The following is a 16749-nucleotide window of genomic DNA, read 5'->3' as shown; positions in this document are numbered from 1 at the left end:
CCCTGGAGTCGTATGGATGGATGTGTTTTTTTTTGGGCTTCAAAATGTCAGTTACTATTCACTTCCATTATAAAGCTTGGAAGAGACATGATATATTATTAATATAATTATATAAGACCAGTGTTTAGCTGAAAAAAGTGTGAGGGTGAGTATGGGAAAATATGGGATATTTATTTTATATTTTTGGGTGAACTTACCTTTTAATAGGCATGTAAGGAATAGGCAGCAGGGCAGCTCTCTAGGATTTGGCAACATTGTGTTAAATCTACTCTAAGAGAAAGTGCGAAGACTATAAGGAAAATAGTTTTTTTTTATTAAAACTACTACACACATTAAGGAATTCATTTTCAGATTTATACAAAAAATAAAGGGTTTAAGGATTGTCAGATTTTTTTAAAGGCATACATTAACATGCACTACTAGGGCCACCAAATATGACAGGCTGATGTCCAGGTGTACCATTTCAATCTTTGGCTTGATATGATTCATGTTATCACTACACAGCTGTGACATGCATCCTTGTGCAATCTCCTTTTTCAATGTGTTTTTGTAATGAAGGCCTTTTCGAATGATCTATTCATCTTCATCCTGTGTCAGAAATGTTGTCGTCCTGGGGTGCCTGGTAGCTATTAGTAATGCATTTTCACATGAGAGCTTGAAACGAATATCCAAATGCCCTTGGTTATCTGCATGATCCACATTCACTCAGGCCCATTTTCATTTCAAATGGCGACTTTCTCTAAATTGCAGCTTTACCAATGTAATTTACCAGATCATGGCCACAGTGACTCATATTGGAGAAATCTGTGATACACACTTTTCTGTATCATTGTGGCACTGATGCATCACCAAAGGGCTCTATAGCCCTTGAATATGATCTCCTCTGCTCGAGTAAAATTGAGATGGTAATATGGGCGTTTGGCTTACTGGAATGTAATTAAAATGTTCCATTAGAGTATTACAGTGTTAGCTTAGCATCATGCTAACCTAAACTCTGTTGGAATTAATGAGTTGAGTCTACACGCTATTTGCATATTCCAAATCAGTCACTTACGAGGATTTGTTTAGGTTAGGATGTCGTCTTATAAGGCAGATTATCAAAATCAAGAGAGAGATAAAGGAAGAGTAGTAATGGCACTGTGAAACGGATTTATTTTCCAGCTGAGATTTTGAAATTGGATACAGCTCATGCCAGAATTTTATGTAAGATACAAAACAGTGTAAATAAATGATTTCATGACAATATTTCGTTAGTGGACACAATAAGTGAAAGAAGCGATGAATATCTTTCTTAGCTGAATGGGTGACTACGTGCTTTGAATGATTATTTATTGAATGGTTCATAATTCCAATGAATTATTGAATGTGCTTTGCCATAGTCATACTGATTATATTTGCTAAAACCTTGTTAACAATTACCTATAACTGAAGAATATTTTGTGCAGCATGCTCTTTTTTGTACTGCTTATTTTGACAGAGTCTCCCCATTCCTCAGTGAAGATTCACTCTAAACGTTTGCAAAAAAAAGTGTGCTTAATTGAAAGGAGTGTGAACTTGTGGTGTATTAAAGTTTTTTTTTTTTTTTTAATTGTACATGCAGATAATATATAATATTAATTAATTTAAAGCCCACTTAAGTGTTCTTAAAGAGAGTACACTTTCATGACTGTTTCTGGTAACACTTTATTTGTAGGTGTCTTTGTTCCATAACATGTTTGTAATGATACATTAAGTACTGAGTAATATTATTTAACAACATGTACTTACTATAGGGTTAGGATTAGGATTAGGGTTTGGTTTATGGTTAGTTGCATGTAATTATATAGTTATTACTACAGTAGCTACTTATAACATATGTAACAATAACACTAAAATGGCCATTACCTTGTTTCTTAACACACTTAAGTACATTATACTATTTAAAGGTGCACTTTGTAATAATGTCTGTCTATATACACAAACACACACACACACACACACACACACACACACACACACACACACACACACACACACACACACACACTTGTACGTAAGTCCTCGTCAAAAAAAACACTCAAAAGTTCAGCTAATTGAACATTTAAACCATATTTCATTTTGATTTAATTACAACTAACCCGCAGTTTAAGTGGCTGATATGTCAGACTCAGTTTGCATTTAAGTATATTATTTTAAAATATATTGGGCCCTATTTTAACGATCTGAAACGCAATTGTCAAAGCGCAAAGCGCAAGTAACTTTGTGGGCGGATCCCGCCGCTGTTGCTATTTTCCCGGCGGGATAAATGCCTCTTGTGCCTGGCGCAAATCTAAAAGGGGTTGGTCTGAAGTAGTTTCATTATTCATAGGTGTGGTTTGGGCGTAACGGGAAACAAACCAATAAGAGCTTTATATCACATTCCCTTTAAGAGCATGATAAACGAGGTGCGCTTGTTCCATGGCGCAATACTATTATAACGGCGCATTTACCAGGCGCGCTTCAGAATCGGTTCTCAGCCGAGGAGATTGATGTTCTCGCCAGGGCCGTAAAAGAAAGAGAGGTGACATTGGGGATGGGACAAACCCACCCAAATTAGCTTCGGTTAAACATGCATATAATAATTTGGGTAAATGTGTAAGCTTTATGCCTATTTTCCCCATCGTCATGGACACAACAATGATTTTCCTCGTGTTTTAATATTTTTCCTTATAATAATGTATCATTTGCAAAAAGTTAAATGCATCTGTGTAGATGAGAGAATCATCTACAGTGTATGCGCGTTGTTCACACTCTGTAGTATGGCCAAGCATGCGCACTTAAAATAGCATCTGAATGTACGCGCAACGCGCCATTGACTTTAGACTACTTTTTTTCTGGTCAGTGGCGCAATTGTTTTATAGAACAGCAAAATAGCATGAGGGAAAGTTTGCGCAGAACACGCCTCCTCTTTGCGCTGAACTGCCCCGGGGAGCGCAAGTGTATTTCTTAGTTAACCGACGTGTGTCTGTGGAGGGAAAAGTCCGCTTTGCTCGAGTGCAAAATAGGAATGATACATGCGTCAGTGTACAAAGTCATTTGCGCCGGGTGCAAGATAGGGCCAAGAATCTCCATAATAAGTACTCTCATTAAAAGTATGCTGAAATTGACTTCTTTTTCACAAGGGCATACTGCAAAAATAGATCATGTATATTACACTATTTCAAATAAAGTTTATAACTAGATCGAGATAAAGACCCTGTGCTTGATGTATTTAATACATTTTGAAGCAGTAATGACTTTGAATTTAATAAATAAGAAACAAATGACTGCCGACACAGAACTCCACAGTTTGTGCTCCTGTAAGTAAGTTGTACTAAAAGAGCCAGTGAGTTTTCAGTGTGTGAACTGCGAGACTCTACGATTAGCACTCGCTGTATGACTCCCAGTGGTCCAGACTTCAGTTCTTCTACTGTCCACACAGCTCACAATCGCTCACTTTCAGAGAGTGTCAGGCAGAGGTAATACGAGGCCTCCGGAGGGTCTCTCTGGTCATTGACTGCGCTTTTGAAGAGCGCTGAAGGGCCGCTCGGGCCCTCAGGGTGCATTCTGTGGTCTTGCTTTGTTAACTGCCATGTTACAAGCCTCCTGACTGCGTAGATTATAGCTGGCAGATTGTTTTTCCAGTCTCTCTGCCACCTGATGTATTGTTATTGAGCATCTCTACGGACAGCAAAACATATTTTGTTAGATGTGACGCTTGTGGTGTGTGAATGGATGTCACAATGTGCAAGAGTACAGTACTGTGTTACAATACAATTATTTTCCCCAACATTCCTCAGTACAGTGTTTAATGGAATTGACTAACTTTACTGTCAGAATGTAATGTATGTTATGTTTTTAGGACTAGGGCAGACATATTAGACGTGTGTGATATGATGTGCGAAGAAAATATAAAAAAACATGTTATGTGTGAAGTAAACAATCAACTTGTGAATAGTATATTTTATTTTTCCCAGCAAGATTTTGTCAAATTATGCATAAGGTGTGAAAATGTATTTAATTTTGTGCATTTAGGATACATAAAATGCTAGATATAAAAAAATACCTTAAACATTACTACGACATCAGCCATTTTATTCCACAAATGTCATTTCCATCACAGAATCATAGTAGCCTACACAAAGTACACAATTTGAAATGTGATGGTAATGATAATTGTTCATTTCAGTTCACAAAAAAAGGAAGTGATGGTGTAAAAAGGAGTTTTAAGGATTAGTCCACAGCGCTGAAAGTGCCCACACTTGAGGAGACACCCTTACAATCCAGTTCCACTTTTATTGCATCAGCCACTGCATATCTTTTAATATATAATTCCCAGAAGGCACTTGACCCAAATGACATGTCCACGAAGTCCACTACAGCACGTATCATTTGTCATTTCATGATTCAGAAGGGCGAGCGCACCCTTTCCGGGCATAACGTGCCCTCAATGCACCCTTTTGCCGAGCACGAACATTATGTCACCCAAATGTAGACCTAGATTTGGGACGAGGCCACTCTGCTGCTAGCGTCCCGGGAGCAGGACACTGGAAATGCCTTTTTTATTCCCCAATTTTATTTTTATTTTCACATTGTAACAATGTTGAAGGCTCAGGGAAGGAGGAGGCGGGAACTGGCGTATGTTAAATATAAATTTAATAATAAAATAAGTAAAGCAACAGCCCCTCACAGACTATATGAACGAACTCTTTTTTTGTAATCTTAACAAAACATACCGTTGTAAAGGTCTGAAACTAAATGTATGCGATATCAACTTCAAATTTGGAACACAACCTGGTTAGACGTGACTTTGATTGTATTACAATTTTAGAGCCCAAATTATTTTGTAAAATATACATTTTGGGTTGTACTTTATGTGTCTGACAGTGTTCACAAGTGTGACTTGTAAAATAATTTCAAAACTTCCTGGTTAAACATTATTGCACACTAGTGTGATAAACAGTGCAATAAAAAAAAAATATATTGAATATTGACAAATTACTGAAAATGCTTTTCACTCAAATACCTCATGAGGTGCATAAGCTCAGATCAATTAGGCCTACGATTAGTCAGTTCCAAAAAGAAATCTAAAAACCTGACTTAATTGAAAGAAAACAAGTTGACAAAAAGAGTGAATCCAATATTTGGTGATAATATAGCATAACAGCAGAATTGTTTTGTTTTTTTGTGGGCCTGTCATTTTTGACCGGGAACATCACAAGCGTACAAGGTTTGGGGGGAAAATCCCCAAAAAGTAAAAAAAAATTGTACAACAATTATTCCAACATTTTGGGAAGTAGTTATACCCTGTGTGTGCAAAGTCAGTAAGTTTTAGTCTAAAAAAACAAAAAAGAGAACAAAAACAAAAAACAATTTCTCTCCGGGTCAAAATTACCCGAACACAAAAAAAATAAAGAGTAAAATTAATTAATAACATGTACTTACAGAGTACTATAAAGTTAGGGTTAGGATTAGGGTTATTTGCATATAATTATGCATAATTTAATGTTATTACTACAGTAAGTACATGTAATATGTAACAAGGACACTAAAATAATGTGATGCCAAATTTTATATAACATAAAAAATGTTTAGTAGAATAAACTTAAACTTATATCACTTTTTTACACTGAAGTTTACACTGAACATTTTTTGAAGTGCTAAAGTGAACAACCTTGCGTCTGTATTCCAAAGCATTCATGATGTACAACCATTCAAGTTTGAATAGTGCATTTCCACATCTATGCTCCAAAAGGGGGGTGACAGTTAACAGGTTAATCTGCTTTTTCTCTTCTTGTGTTATAGTGGGAAGAAATCGGAGAGGTGGACGAGAACTATGCACCCATCCACACGTACCAGGTGTGTAAGGTGATGGAGCACAACCAGAACAACTGGTTGCAGACCAACTGGATTTTAACCCAAGGTGCCCAGCGAGTGTTTGTGGAGCTCAAGTTCACACTACGGGACTGCAACAGTCTTCCCGGAGGTCTGGGCACGTGCAAGGAGACGTTCAATGTCTACTATTACGAAGCCAACGATGATGAGAGAAGGAATATTCGGGAAAGCCAATACTCGAAGATTGACACCATCGCGGCCGACGAGAGCTTCACAGAGCTTGACCTTGGAGACAGGGTCATGAAACTGAACACGGAAGTTAGGGATGTGGGTCCATTGACCAAGAAGGGCTTCTACCTGGCTTTCCAAGACCTGGGCGCGTGTATCGCGCTCGTTTCCGTCCGGGTCTTCTACAAAAAGTGTCCTTTTGTTGTCAGGAATTTGGCCCTCTTCCCGGATACTATAACCGGGGCAGATTCCTCACAGCTTCTGGAGGTGTCAGGGACCTGCGTCAACAACTCGGTGGCTGATGAACTTCCCAGAATGCATTGCAGTGCGGAGGGGGAGTGGCTGGTGCCCATTGGGAGGTGCATGTGCCAGGCGGGCCATGATGAAGTTAATGGCTCCTGTCAAGGTTGGTGAACATCTTCATTATTATGCAAATGCGAGCGCTGCCGATGCCACACGTGTGTAACATATTCCCCTTGAACTGCGTCTCTGAATGTCACAGACGATGATGAGAACCTGAACTCTTTGTGTGGCGTGGGTAGACTGTGACATTCATTTCACAATCTAGTGATTTTACGGTTTTAATTTCTCATGTATTATGCCAGGCGGAGTTTATATTTAAGATGTTCATAATGGTAGCGTGTGTATTTAAGATACTGCTGGTATTTAAGATACTCTCTCAGAATGGTTAGAAGGATTTACGTGACTCAGTGGTGAGAGGCGGTGCTAATCATGCAGCAAATGGTAGAAGTGGGTTGGTAGAGAAACAGCTGTCAGAATGTGTAAGAATGACAGGCAAATGATTCACTAATATGAACAAGACAATCAACCTAACTTGATAGTAGCCCACTTCATGCCGGATACTGTTGTGTCTATTACACCATTTACTTATAGTATTGCAACAAACTTGAGACAATCTGGTTTGAAAATTATGTGAAGTTTGAGCAAAATGTTTGTGCCTCACAAATATTAACTTTTCAAAGGAAATGTCTTCAAATTTGACAGGAAAGTTTTCTCTCAGATTTTTGTTGGGCTCACTGTGTTCCAGGAAACACCATAATCAAATTGTAATGGATCAGTCTGTATCAGTGTCCTAGAAAACATTTGATCTCTTTAACTATAGAAATTTTTTCTATACGGAAGCTCATCTACTGTACAGTGCTGGGATGTAAATGAAAGACTGCAACGTTTGGAAAGGTTAGTGCTCTAATTTAGGCATAATTCTTGAATATATATATATATATATATATATATATATATATATATATATATATATATATATATATATATATATATATTGGAGGTGGGCATAGATTAATTTTTTTAATCTAGATTAATCTCACTGGAATCTTGGAATTAATCTAGATTAATCTAGATTAAAATGGCTCATTTGAATTCTGCCGAAGGCATTCAGAATATGTGTGCTACCCAAATAATGTCTAAAAGTAAGTCTTTGAGAATAGTTCGCCTCGCGTAGGGATGTGAATTTCTGCCAAAAATGCCATTCGACAATAGAGGAGCAAAAGTCGAATATCGTTCAAAGAAAATTATAAAATAAAATAAATAAATAAAACGCACAATTACAATGACAGAAAGGGAGGCCAATTTCATCTTTAGCGATTTGTCATCAAACAAACTGTTTATTAATTGAACAAGTACATGTTTTCGTCGTTTTTTTTTAAACATAGTAACTTAGTCTAATTGGAAGTAGAAAAAAACAATAAGCACGATGTAGCTACAGTCCTTTTTTCGCATCGCCAAACCAGATGCTAGATAGATCAAAAATAATGTCATATGTCATAATGATTTTATGTGAACCTGCCTTTACAGGCAAAAGCCTCCTCCTTTTTAAACAAACTAGTTTCAATCAATGTAAACTATTCGTGTGACTATGCCCCTGCACAATACACACACATTACCGCGGGATGGCAGGTGTTCATTTCATAAACTGTACACAATGGTAGCTTATTTATTTTGTAGCCTATAAATTAATGTATATGTCCAACGGATAATGCCATACTTTTTAGTAGTGCTAACGTGGCGTAATAATCTGTTTGGTTGTAAAATGTATTACCTGAATGAAATGAAATCGAATGTATCGTCATGTGGAATCATTCATTCACAGACAGCTTACGAAGATGTTCAACTAATAAAGATCTTCATCGCTGGCAAAAAATATGATGCATTTGCAGTTTTGCTTTCACTAGACTAAATTGTAGCTCTTGGTGTTCTTAAATCTTCCTGTTACGACTCCGTGTCGAGTGTGATTGAACGCGCTTCAGTGATTCAGTGCGTGAGGAACTGAACAGAACTGATTCGCGAACCGATTTAGACAGATCTGCCAACTTGTTTGATGAAGTCTTTGAACAGAATCGACCCAAAAGAGTGATTCATTTGTAAATTGAGCATCGCTCATGCCCATAAAATACAGCGCGCTTGGAACTCATTTAACAACATGTAAAGTAACAAGAGGAACGATCGCCCAACGTAACATGTAAAAGTATACTTGTGTCCCTGACAGGAAAATACCCTGCTGCGCAATTTGCACGAAAATATAACGATATTCGAAAAAGCTATTTTATGATCCCAACCCAACTTTGAGAATAGATTAACGGCAATATTTTTTTATCGCACGATAAGATTCTCACGTTAACGCAGCACGGTATATATATATATATATATATATATATATATATATATATATATATATATATATATATATATATATATATAAGCATAAAATGAATTAATTCAAAAAAGTTATACTTGGAAAAAAAGTTACTTTTAAAACAGTAATTAAAAACTCATTAACAAAATTAAATAAAAGCTGGAACTAGAGATGCACCGATGTATCAGTATCGGCATTAAAGCTATTATTTTTGGTATCGGCCGATTGTTTAAAAACAATAAATGACCCGTAGTTCAAGCAAGGGTTTCCAGATCTACGGTTTTACCCACCTCAAACTTGATTTGTATTGCCTCCCGTCCAATAATCGCATAGAGCTTTGTGCTTTATTACTTCTAATAAGAAAGTCTCAGGTTTCAAATTCTGTAAATTTTATAACGAAAATCATATAATATATAGCGTCTTGACGCACTTAAATGTGACGTGACAGTGACAGATAGCTTAGCGCCTCAGTTCAAGTCTTTTCTTCCACTTTAATACAAATTATATCTCGAAAAACATGCATGAACTGAAATCCGAATCATGACTCGTTTCAATCACGGGAAGACGTCAATAAAACAGCTTGTGAACAATATCACTTAATGTTGCATTTACCTCAGGAAAGTCATCCAGTGTTCACAGTTCGCTAGTTATATATAAACAACATTAGAGAAGAGCTTTTTTTACTGTTAATTATTTATGTATGTTTGAATAAATATGCCATGAAGAAGTGTTTATAAAAACTACCTTATGTGTAACTGAGTTGTATTCAAACAATTCAGTTTTTATTAGAGTGTAAATATTATATATTTTGATAAATAGCAGTTGAATATAATAGCTCTGTTGTTAATTTTTACCTATAATATTATAGTTCACCAAATGAGAGGGTTCCTTGAATAGTTTGCAGCATTGCAGATTTAATTTCTTTAATAAAAATCAAACTGTTGGTATCAGCATCGACCAATATCATTCTAAATAAAATGCGTACAACTGAAACACTCCACAATATGATTGCAAATTTAATCAAATACATCAATTTGATAATTAATCATTCAAAGATGCATTATGAAATAAATAATATTTTATTGAAGTTCTGGAGGAGTACTATCCAATCCGCACAAGAGGAGGCTTATATATAGAACCGACTTCCCTCTGTTTTGCTACAATTTTCAAGCATTTGACCCCACCCTAAGTGCCCAACATTCCCGAATTCAAGCTCCTCCCGTCCGGTGAAGAATCTTTCATCCATGGGGAATCGATACCGCAATCCACCAGCCTAAAGATCTACTTTCCTACAGCTAACTAGTGTTAACAAAATTAGAGACTTGGGTACCAAGTTGGTACTGAAAGTTTAAAAATGTGACCATACCACCATTTCCCTCTTGCATGTTGAGCGCAAATGAACAGATTCTTAAACACCTCTGATTGAAACACCACCTTCACCGAGCGCTTACACAGATACACATGGGAGCGTTTGAAAGTAGTTGTCGATCAGTGGATACATAAGGGATCTGCTGGTAGATGCCTGTATTCAAACGCTCCCATGTGTATCTGTGTAAGCGCTCTGTGAATACAACATGTTTTGAAACGTTGAACAGCGCTCAAAATGCTAGAGGGAAATGCTGGTATCATCACATTTTTTAAATTTCATTACTGACTTGGTATCGAAGTCGGTACTTTGGACAACACTACACATAACACTGCCCCCAAACTCCCAGCGTCATCTCGAAGGCTATCGGGTCAACGCACTTCAAAACGCAGAAGCCTACCCTTGCCATATTCCTCCACGTGTTTCTCCACTCAGTCACATTTCGACAGACAAATGGACATTTTAAAGGTTTGTCAATTTTTCTCCTAAAACCAACCGAGTGAGTAAAGCCCGTTAAGCCCGAAGCTCGGCCTTCCTCCAGTGTTCTATCCCGGCCAGCTTCCACCTCTCTGTTTAAGGCTCGATTGTCATACACATAAGGTTTTCTCCGTAATGCCCCAGCCAATCCTGCCGACTGTAGATGCTGTGGAACCACCACTATTGGCTAATAATATCAGAATGCAGATACTTGCAAATGAAGATATTGACTAAATTGACTACGAATTACTCTCAAGAACACTGAATTTTGCATCGCTTTCGGTGAAATAGTCCACCATAGACGGCACAAATTAAACAATGATCACGTGGGCTTGAGAAACCAACATTTTAGTATACTATTTAAACCCCTTTTTTGAATACTTGCGGGCTTACCCATCCGATGCTGTGCGCTGCAGGCTCCCATCGGATGCAAAGTAAGCCCTCCCAGTTAATTGGCCAAGCTCCTCCTCATTAACACCAATTCGTCAACTTTTCTTTTGTCAATCCGTCTTATGTTGGCTGTCCAGGGCTTATTTCCTTTTTTGGGGGGAGTACTCTGGGTGAGGTCCAAATTCTGATCTGAAAGCCCTCTCCTCGGACAGCATGCCAAATACACATATTTGATACAGATCTGATTGTATGTAAGTGTGAACTTGTGAAATGATGTTTTATTAACAAAGTTTGGGGGGAGTATGTTCAGATAATCTACCCAATCAGCATGAGAGGAGGCATATAAAGCCGACTAACCTCTCTTTCACGACAGTTTTCTATCATCCCTCCTCCACCCCAACTCCTCACTCTCGTGGAGGGGGGGGGGGGATGTGGTCGCTCCGGGTTCGGGCCAGATTTTGAGCGCGGACACCACGCCAAATACGCATATGTTATACTATATCTGATTATATGTATGTGTGAACTTTTGAAGTCTTGTTTACTTGAGCCAAGCGGCCTCATTATTGGCCTATAACTGTCAATGGGTTTTTCAATGGCTCATGCCAATATCGTTACAGAAGAGTGGCCAACAAGTTATATAATACCTGTTTGAGTTCAAAAATCAATAATAACGAGCAAAATGTTCATAACATTTCTACATGACTACAGGGTTTTTCACTACTAGCAGTATTTTTTTTTTCTCTCTTTAGTAGCAGTTCTTCTAAATTGTTTAGATGCTGTGCATAACAATTCATGTTGCTTTCAAATATTGTTCTTCTTAATGCTTTCACCTTTTTGTTGGTACGTTGATAACTATATGCAGTATTCTAACTTTAGTTTCTGTAGCAACCACTGTCAGTCTTTGATCGTCAACAGTATTAATATTTAAATTGATTCATCGGTTAGCATGCTAAGTTGCAGGACGATGAAACTACTGTTGATTGAACCATGCTTCTTGAGATGCAAGAAGATGAAGTGCTGTTTTCTCTGTAGTTTAAGTCTTAGTTAAGATGGCTTTACCCAACCCCCATCCACACCACTGGAGCCTAGAGGATATAATAATGGCTCGGGTGGAAAAGACATGAAGTGATAGAGGGATCCACGCTCCAGTGCTGGAAGAGGGCAGTGTGTGCTGTGAATGAAACGGCTCCTTCATCCTCTTCCTCCTCTCTTCAGATTGCTTCCTTTGTCTGCTGCCAGAGTTGGCGCTTTGCGATAAGGATTCTTTTTGTGCGCAGTGTGATATTTCTGTGCGAATTAATTTCCATTGAGTTGTCCCGAGGGAATGTCCGGAGCTTCTGCAATGTAAGCTTTAGAGGGAGTTGGTTTGTGCAGTTGGCCAGGTTGCCAAGCAGACCGGGCGACAAAGTGTTGGAAACGCTTTCAATGCTTTTGTCTGGGGGGGATAGGCTGCAATTCAGTGGGCAAAATGGTACAATGAGTATTCGGAACTGTGGGTGTGCAATGGTGTTCCTATTCGGATGTTTTGTGCAACCAATTATAAAATTAATGTAAACATGACAGCCACCTGAGATAATGAGGGAAAGGGGTTGTCTGGCTCTTTAGGGGGAGACACTGAATACATTCAGTTTGTCAAATAAACAAGGACATTTTATCAGAGCAGAAAAGAAATAATGCAGAGGTTAATGGCTTAGAGGAGAATTTGCTCCTCTTGCAATTAGATTAGAATAGAATAGAAAATAATAAAATAGAATAGAAGAGAATAATAGATAATCTGAGCTGAACAGTGAAAGAATGTAGTAGGCCTATACAATTTTGTGCAATTACCCAGATGGAAGGAAGTCGACATGAAATGGAAGTTGCGCTAGTCTTTTCTTCCATATTGTGACGTATATCTGAGTGAAATGGCTTCTGGAACAAGATCAAATGTAGGGTGGGGCTTGATTTTTTTTCTGTGGGGAATTGATTGGATGATTGTGGTTTGCTATTGGTGGATCTAATGTGATTGACAGGTTGCTCCACCTTCATCCGAGAAGAGAAGAGATGAGCTGCAAGAGGGAGGGGAAGTTATTCTGATTAAAGATTACGAGGCACATGAATTAAAAAAAAATTATGATGTGCAATATACCATAGAAAAACAAGAATTTTCCAATTTGATTTCATGGTGACTTTAAAGCCTATTTATGAAATGATAACCACAGCAAAGAATGATGTTATGTTTATTATTAAATGTGTGCTGTGAGCATAATTACAGATTTGAATGTAGGTAGGATTGTGGTTGTCAGTGTTCATCAGCTAAAAAAAACAGCTCTGAAAATTGTTTTAATGATATCTTTACTCTGCTGTTTCACATTTGACTGGTGTGTCTATACACATGCAGGTGACTATTACTTAGTAATATGGAGTCAAATCCATGCCACATATATTTGCAAATTAATAAAGTATTGCAAAAGAAAAATCAAGTATAAGGAAAAAAAAATGTTTTGATATGTGTGCATTGGAAAAAAAAAACTATATCACAAGATTACATGTGACTGTAAAGCAGATTAAAAGGATCATTGAAAATCAATTAGTATGTATCGCCACTGTCTTTCCCCCAGTGCCGCCGCTGGATTTTCAGCGCCTCTGCAAAATCATTCCATGATCAGTAATATCACGACATTCACTTACACACCTAAAAACACTGCGACATGGCGACCGGCGGCGCTGCATGCGGTGGCTCTGAATCCACTTGTTGACAAGAAAGGAGGAAAGAGCCACATATAGAAATATTTTCAATTAGGCTAATGTCACGTTGCCATAAGGGCCGTTCACATAGCGCATTTTTTGGAATTTGAAATACTGTTCATGGTTGCATAGGAACGACAGACGCCACGGGAGAGCAAGCGCTTGTGGAATGGAGAAAGCGGTACGAACAGCACTCTCCATGAGGACGAGGAAGTATCACCTACTTCTCATAGTCCTGATAGTTAAATCATATTTAATTTTTCAGATGAGACTACTAAATGATGTTTCACTAAACAAAGTTCGGGAGGAGCACGTTCAAATAATTGATCCAATTATCACATCATTCCAACCAGCTGTCGAAAATCAGTAATCAACATGTCTATCCAATCAGCTTGAGTTGGATACCTATATATACACTCATTTGACTCAAAAATATTTTTCGACAGGTTTTCAGCATCCCTCCACCACCCCGTCTCCTCACACTCGCCTGGTTACTTCTTAAACCAGCAATACGGGAGGAGTACTCTGGGTTCGGGCCAAATATCCGAGCTCGGAGCCCTCTCCCCGGACAGCACGCCAAGTATGCATACCATTTATTCTATCTAACTTATTTGTAAGTGTGAACTCATGAAACTGGTTGGTGAAGAGAAAGGCGGATGGGGACCATGGAGGAGCTGAGGTTAGCAGGCACGTGCAGAGAGGGGGCTTTGTCACTTTGTCACTTACTATATATATATATATATATATATATATATATATATATATATATATATATATATATATATTACTAGTTGTATTATTATTATTATTTTTTTTATTTTTTTCATATTGCTCCTTTCTTACATTTGAGCTCCTGTCCCTGATGAACTCTCTAGTGAAGTAAAATAGGCTATGTGAGCTAGTCACCTTTTAAACTAATGAAAAGTTTAATTTGGATTTTAATGTTCAAAATGTCTACAGAATAAAGTAAACGGAAATACTGGTTACATGATGTATCTAAGTGTTAAAGTGTGTTACAGAAAAAAAAAGATCAGTAGTGCAGGTGAGGGATGAAAGAGACCTCGAGGGAGAGACTCCAAGAGAGCAAGTGAGAGAGGCTGCATTGGTAGGACATGAGCGAGATGACCGAGGACAGGTGAGAGGACAGGACCAAGGAGAGTATACAAGAAAGCAGGAGAGAGAAGCTGTAGTGGTAGGAATACTTCAAAATTATAAAATGAAGGTTTCTGTTTGTGACCAGATCAAGGTACGTGCTGTAATAATCATGCCTTGAATCTGATGATGGTATGTCATATTTGTTTGTCTATATATATATACATATTCCGTAGGTGCATCCCCCCGAACATCCCCCCCAGTCCACATCTTATATACATGAATAAATTATATAAATGAATAAAACATCTGTTCATCTGTTGTGATCGATTGCTGCGTCTGTGAGCTCCGTATAGTTTTCTGATTGAATCTCTATTTACTAGCATTCCTTGCTGTTCTTATTTCCTAAATGTAACTTATTCATCAACATATATTAGATATTGTTTAATATCGCCGATCACATTAATCTGAAATTGCTAGCTTTTATCTAAATCATCATCGGTAGCACAACACGCTAGCAACTCACTAGCCTGTTAACCTGCCATCTGTGCTTGGCTTTTTTTGTCTCTTTTTTTTTCTTGTTCTCGCGCCTTTTACGACTCTTGACATACATATTTGTTTCCCACATATTTAATACATGTATGTAAACATACATGCATGTGATACTGATGCATTGAAATAAGTACATATATGCGTCTTACATATATTTAACATTTACGTGCATATACTGGAAAATATATGGCACACATGAAAACGGCCATTTTTGCTATATTTTGAAATATATGTCTATGTGTTTTATATATATGAATTTTGCATACATGGGCACTGACATTATATATGTAATTTACTTATATTGATTACATTTCTGTATGGGTATGAAAATTAATTTTAATCATGATTCTTTGTTTTACATGTAGTTTCCCCCGATCCCCTCCCCAAAATATATATCATGTATTTTTCGAGGGGGAAACAATCATATATGATGGCATTTTGCAACTTTTGAGACTCTAATCATACTTTTTTGTTTTTCTTGACCCTGTAATTTAGTAACTATAGAGCACATTAACTGTAATTATGCATATATGATGAAATTATTACAGTTTCTTGTCAATCTATATCTATTTTAATGTGAACAATGCGCTGCCACTTTAATTCAGTGTGTTGCAGTACAGCAGAAATAAACTCGGTGCGGAAACGATCGCTGCACTGCTGTATACGCACTGCATCTGGAACGGATTGCCGGACTGCATCCGCTTGCAGTGTGAAAGCTCTAACCTGTTAACATGGGTACGTAAAAGAATACACACCGTATACGCACTGCAAACAGAGTATGTGTGAAACGGGCGTTAGACCATACCATAGTACTGAGACAGCTCTCATTAGAGTCACAACTGATTTGCTCTTATCATCCGATCGTGGTTGTATCTCTCTATTAGTGTGTAACAAGGTTCAGATATTATGGGAAGAAGGAGGCGGGAACCTGTGAACAATTAATAAACTTTACTTTCTTACTAAACTTTCTTACTTTACTTACTAAACTTTGCGGTCACATAATAAAACATAAACAAAACGCAGGCTCAGGCCTGTTCCTCTCTCGACCTCCACTGTCGTCGGCCCTCCTTTTATGCTTCCGCTGCTCTGTGAGAGATATAAGGCCGGTGCGTCGCACAGGTGGCTCTCATCAGTAATCGCACCACCGGCCTCGTGGCGCTCTGTCACGGCCCTCGGCCTCGTCCTGCTCGCCACATAGTGTAACTCAATGTTAGTGCTGCATTTGATTTGCATTGGCTCCCTATTAAACATTTTATATATTTTAAATATTGCTGATTACTTACAAAGCACTACATGGTTTAGCTCCCCAGAACTTGAGCGAGCTCCTAACGCATTATAGTCCGTCACGTCTATTGTGATCTCAAATATCCGGCCAGTTGATAATACCTAGAATATCAAAATCGACTGCTGGCGGTAG

The 16749-nt window shown here is 37.9% G+C and overlaps 1 protein-coding gene across 1 annotated transcript in view; it reads left to right on the top strand.

Moving 5' to 3' along the window:
- Window positions 1-16749, top strand: part of epha5 (EPH receptor A5) — a 105851-nt gene that overhangs the window by 20697 nt on the left and 68405 nt on the right. The window contains exon 3 of the mRNA XM_077243266.1: window positions 5803-6466. Within this exon, the coding sequence (XP_077099381.1) occupies window positions 5803-6466 (664 nt within the window). The remainder of the gene's footprint in view (window positions 1-5802; window positions 6467-16749) is intronic.

This window comes from Siphateles boraxobius, unplaced genomic scaffold (genome assembly GCF_051911475.1).
Source record: "Siphateles boraxobius isolate OS27281-9 unplaced genomic scaffold, OSU_SipBor_1 25, whole genome shotgun sequence".
NCBI lineage: Eukaryota > Metazoa > Chordata > Actinopteri > Cypriniformes > Leuciscidae > Siphateles > Siphateles boraxobius.
This window is presented reverse-complemented; position numbering and strand designations above follow the sequence as displayed.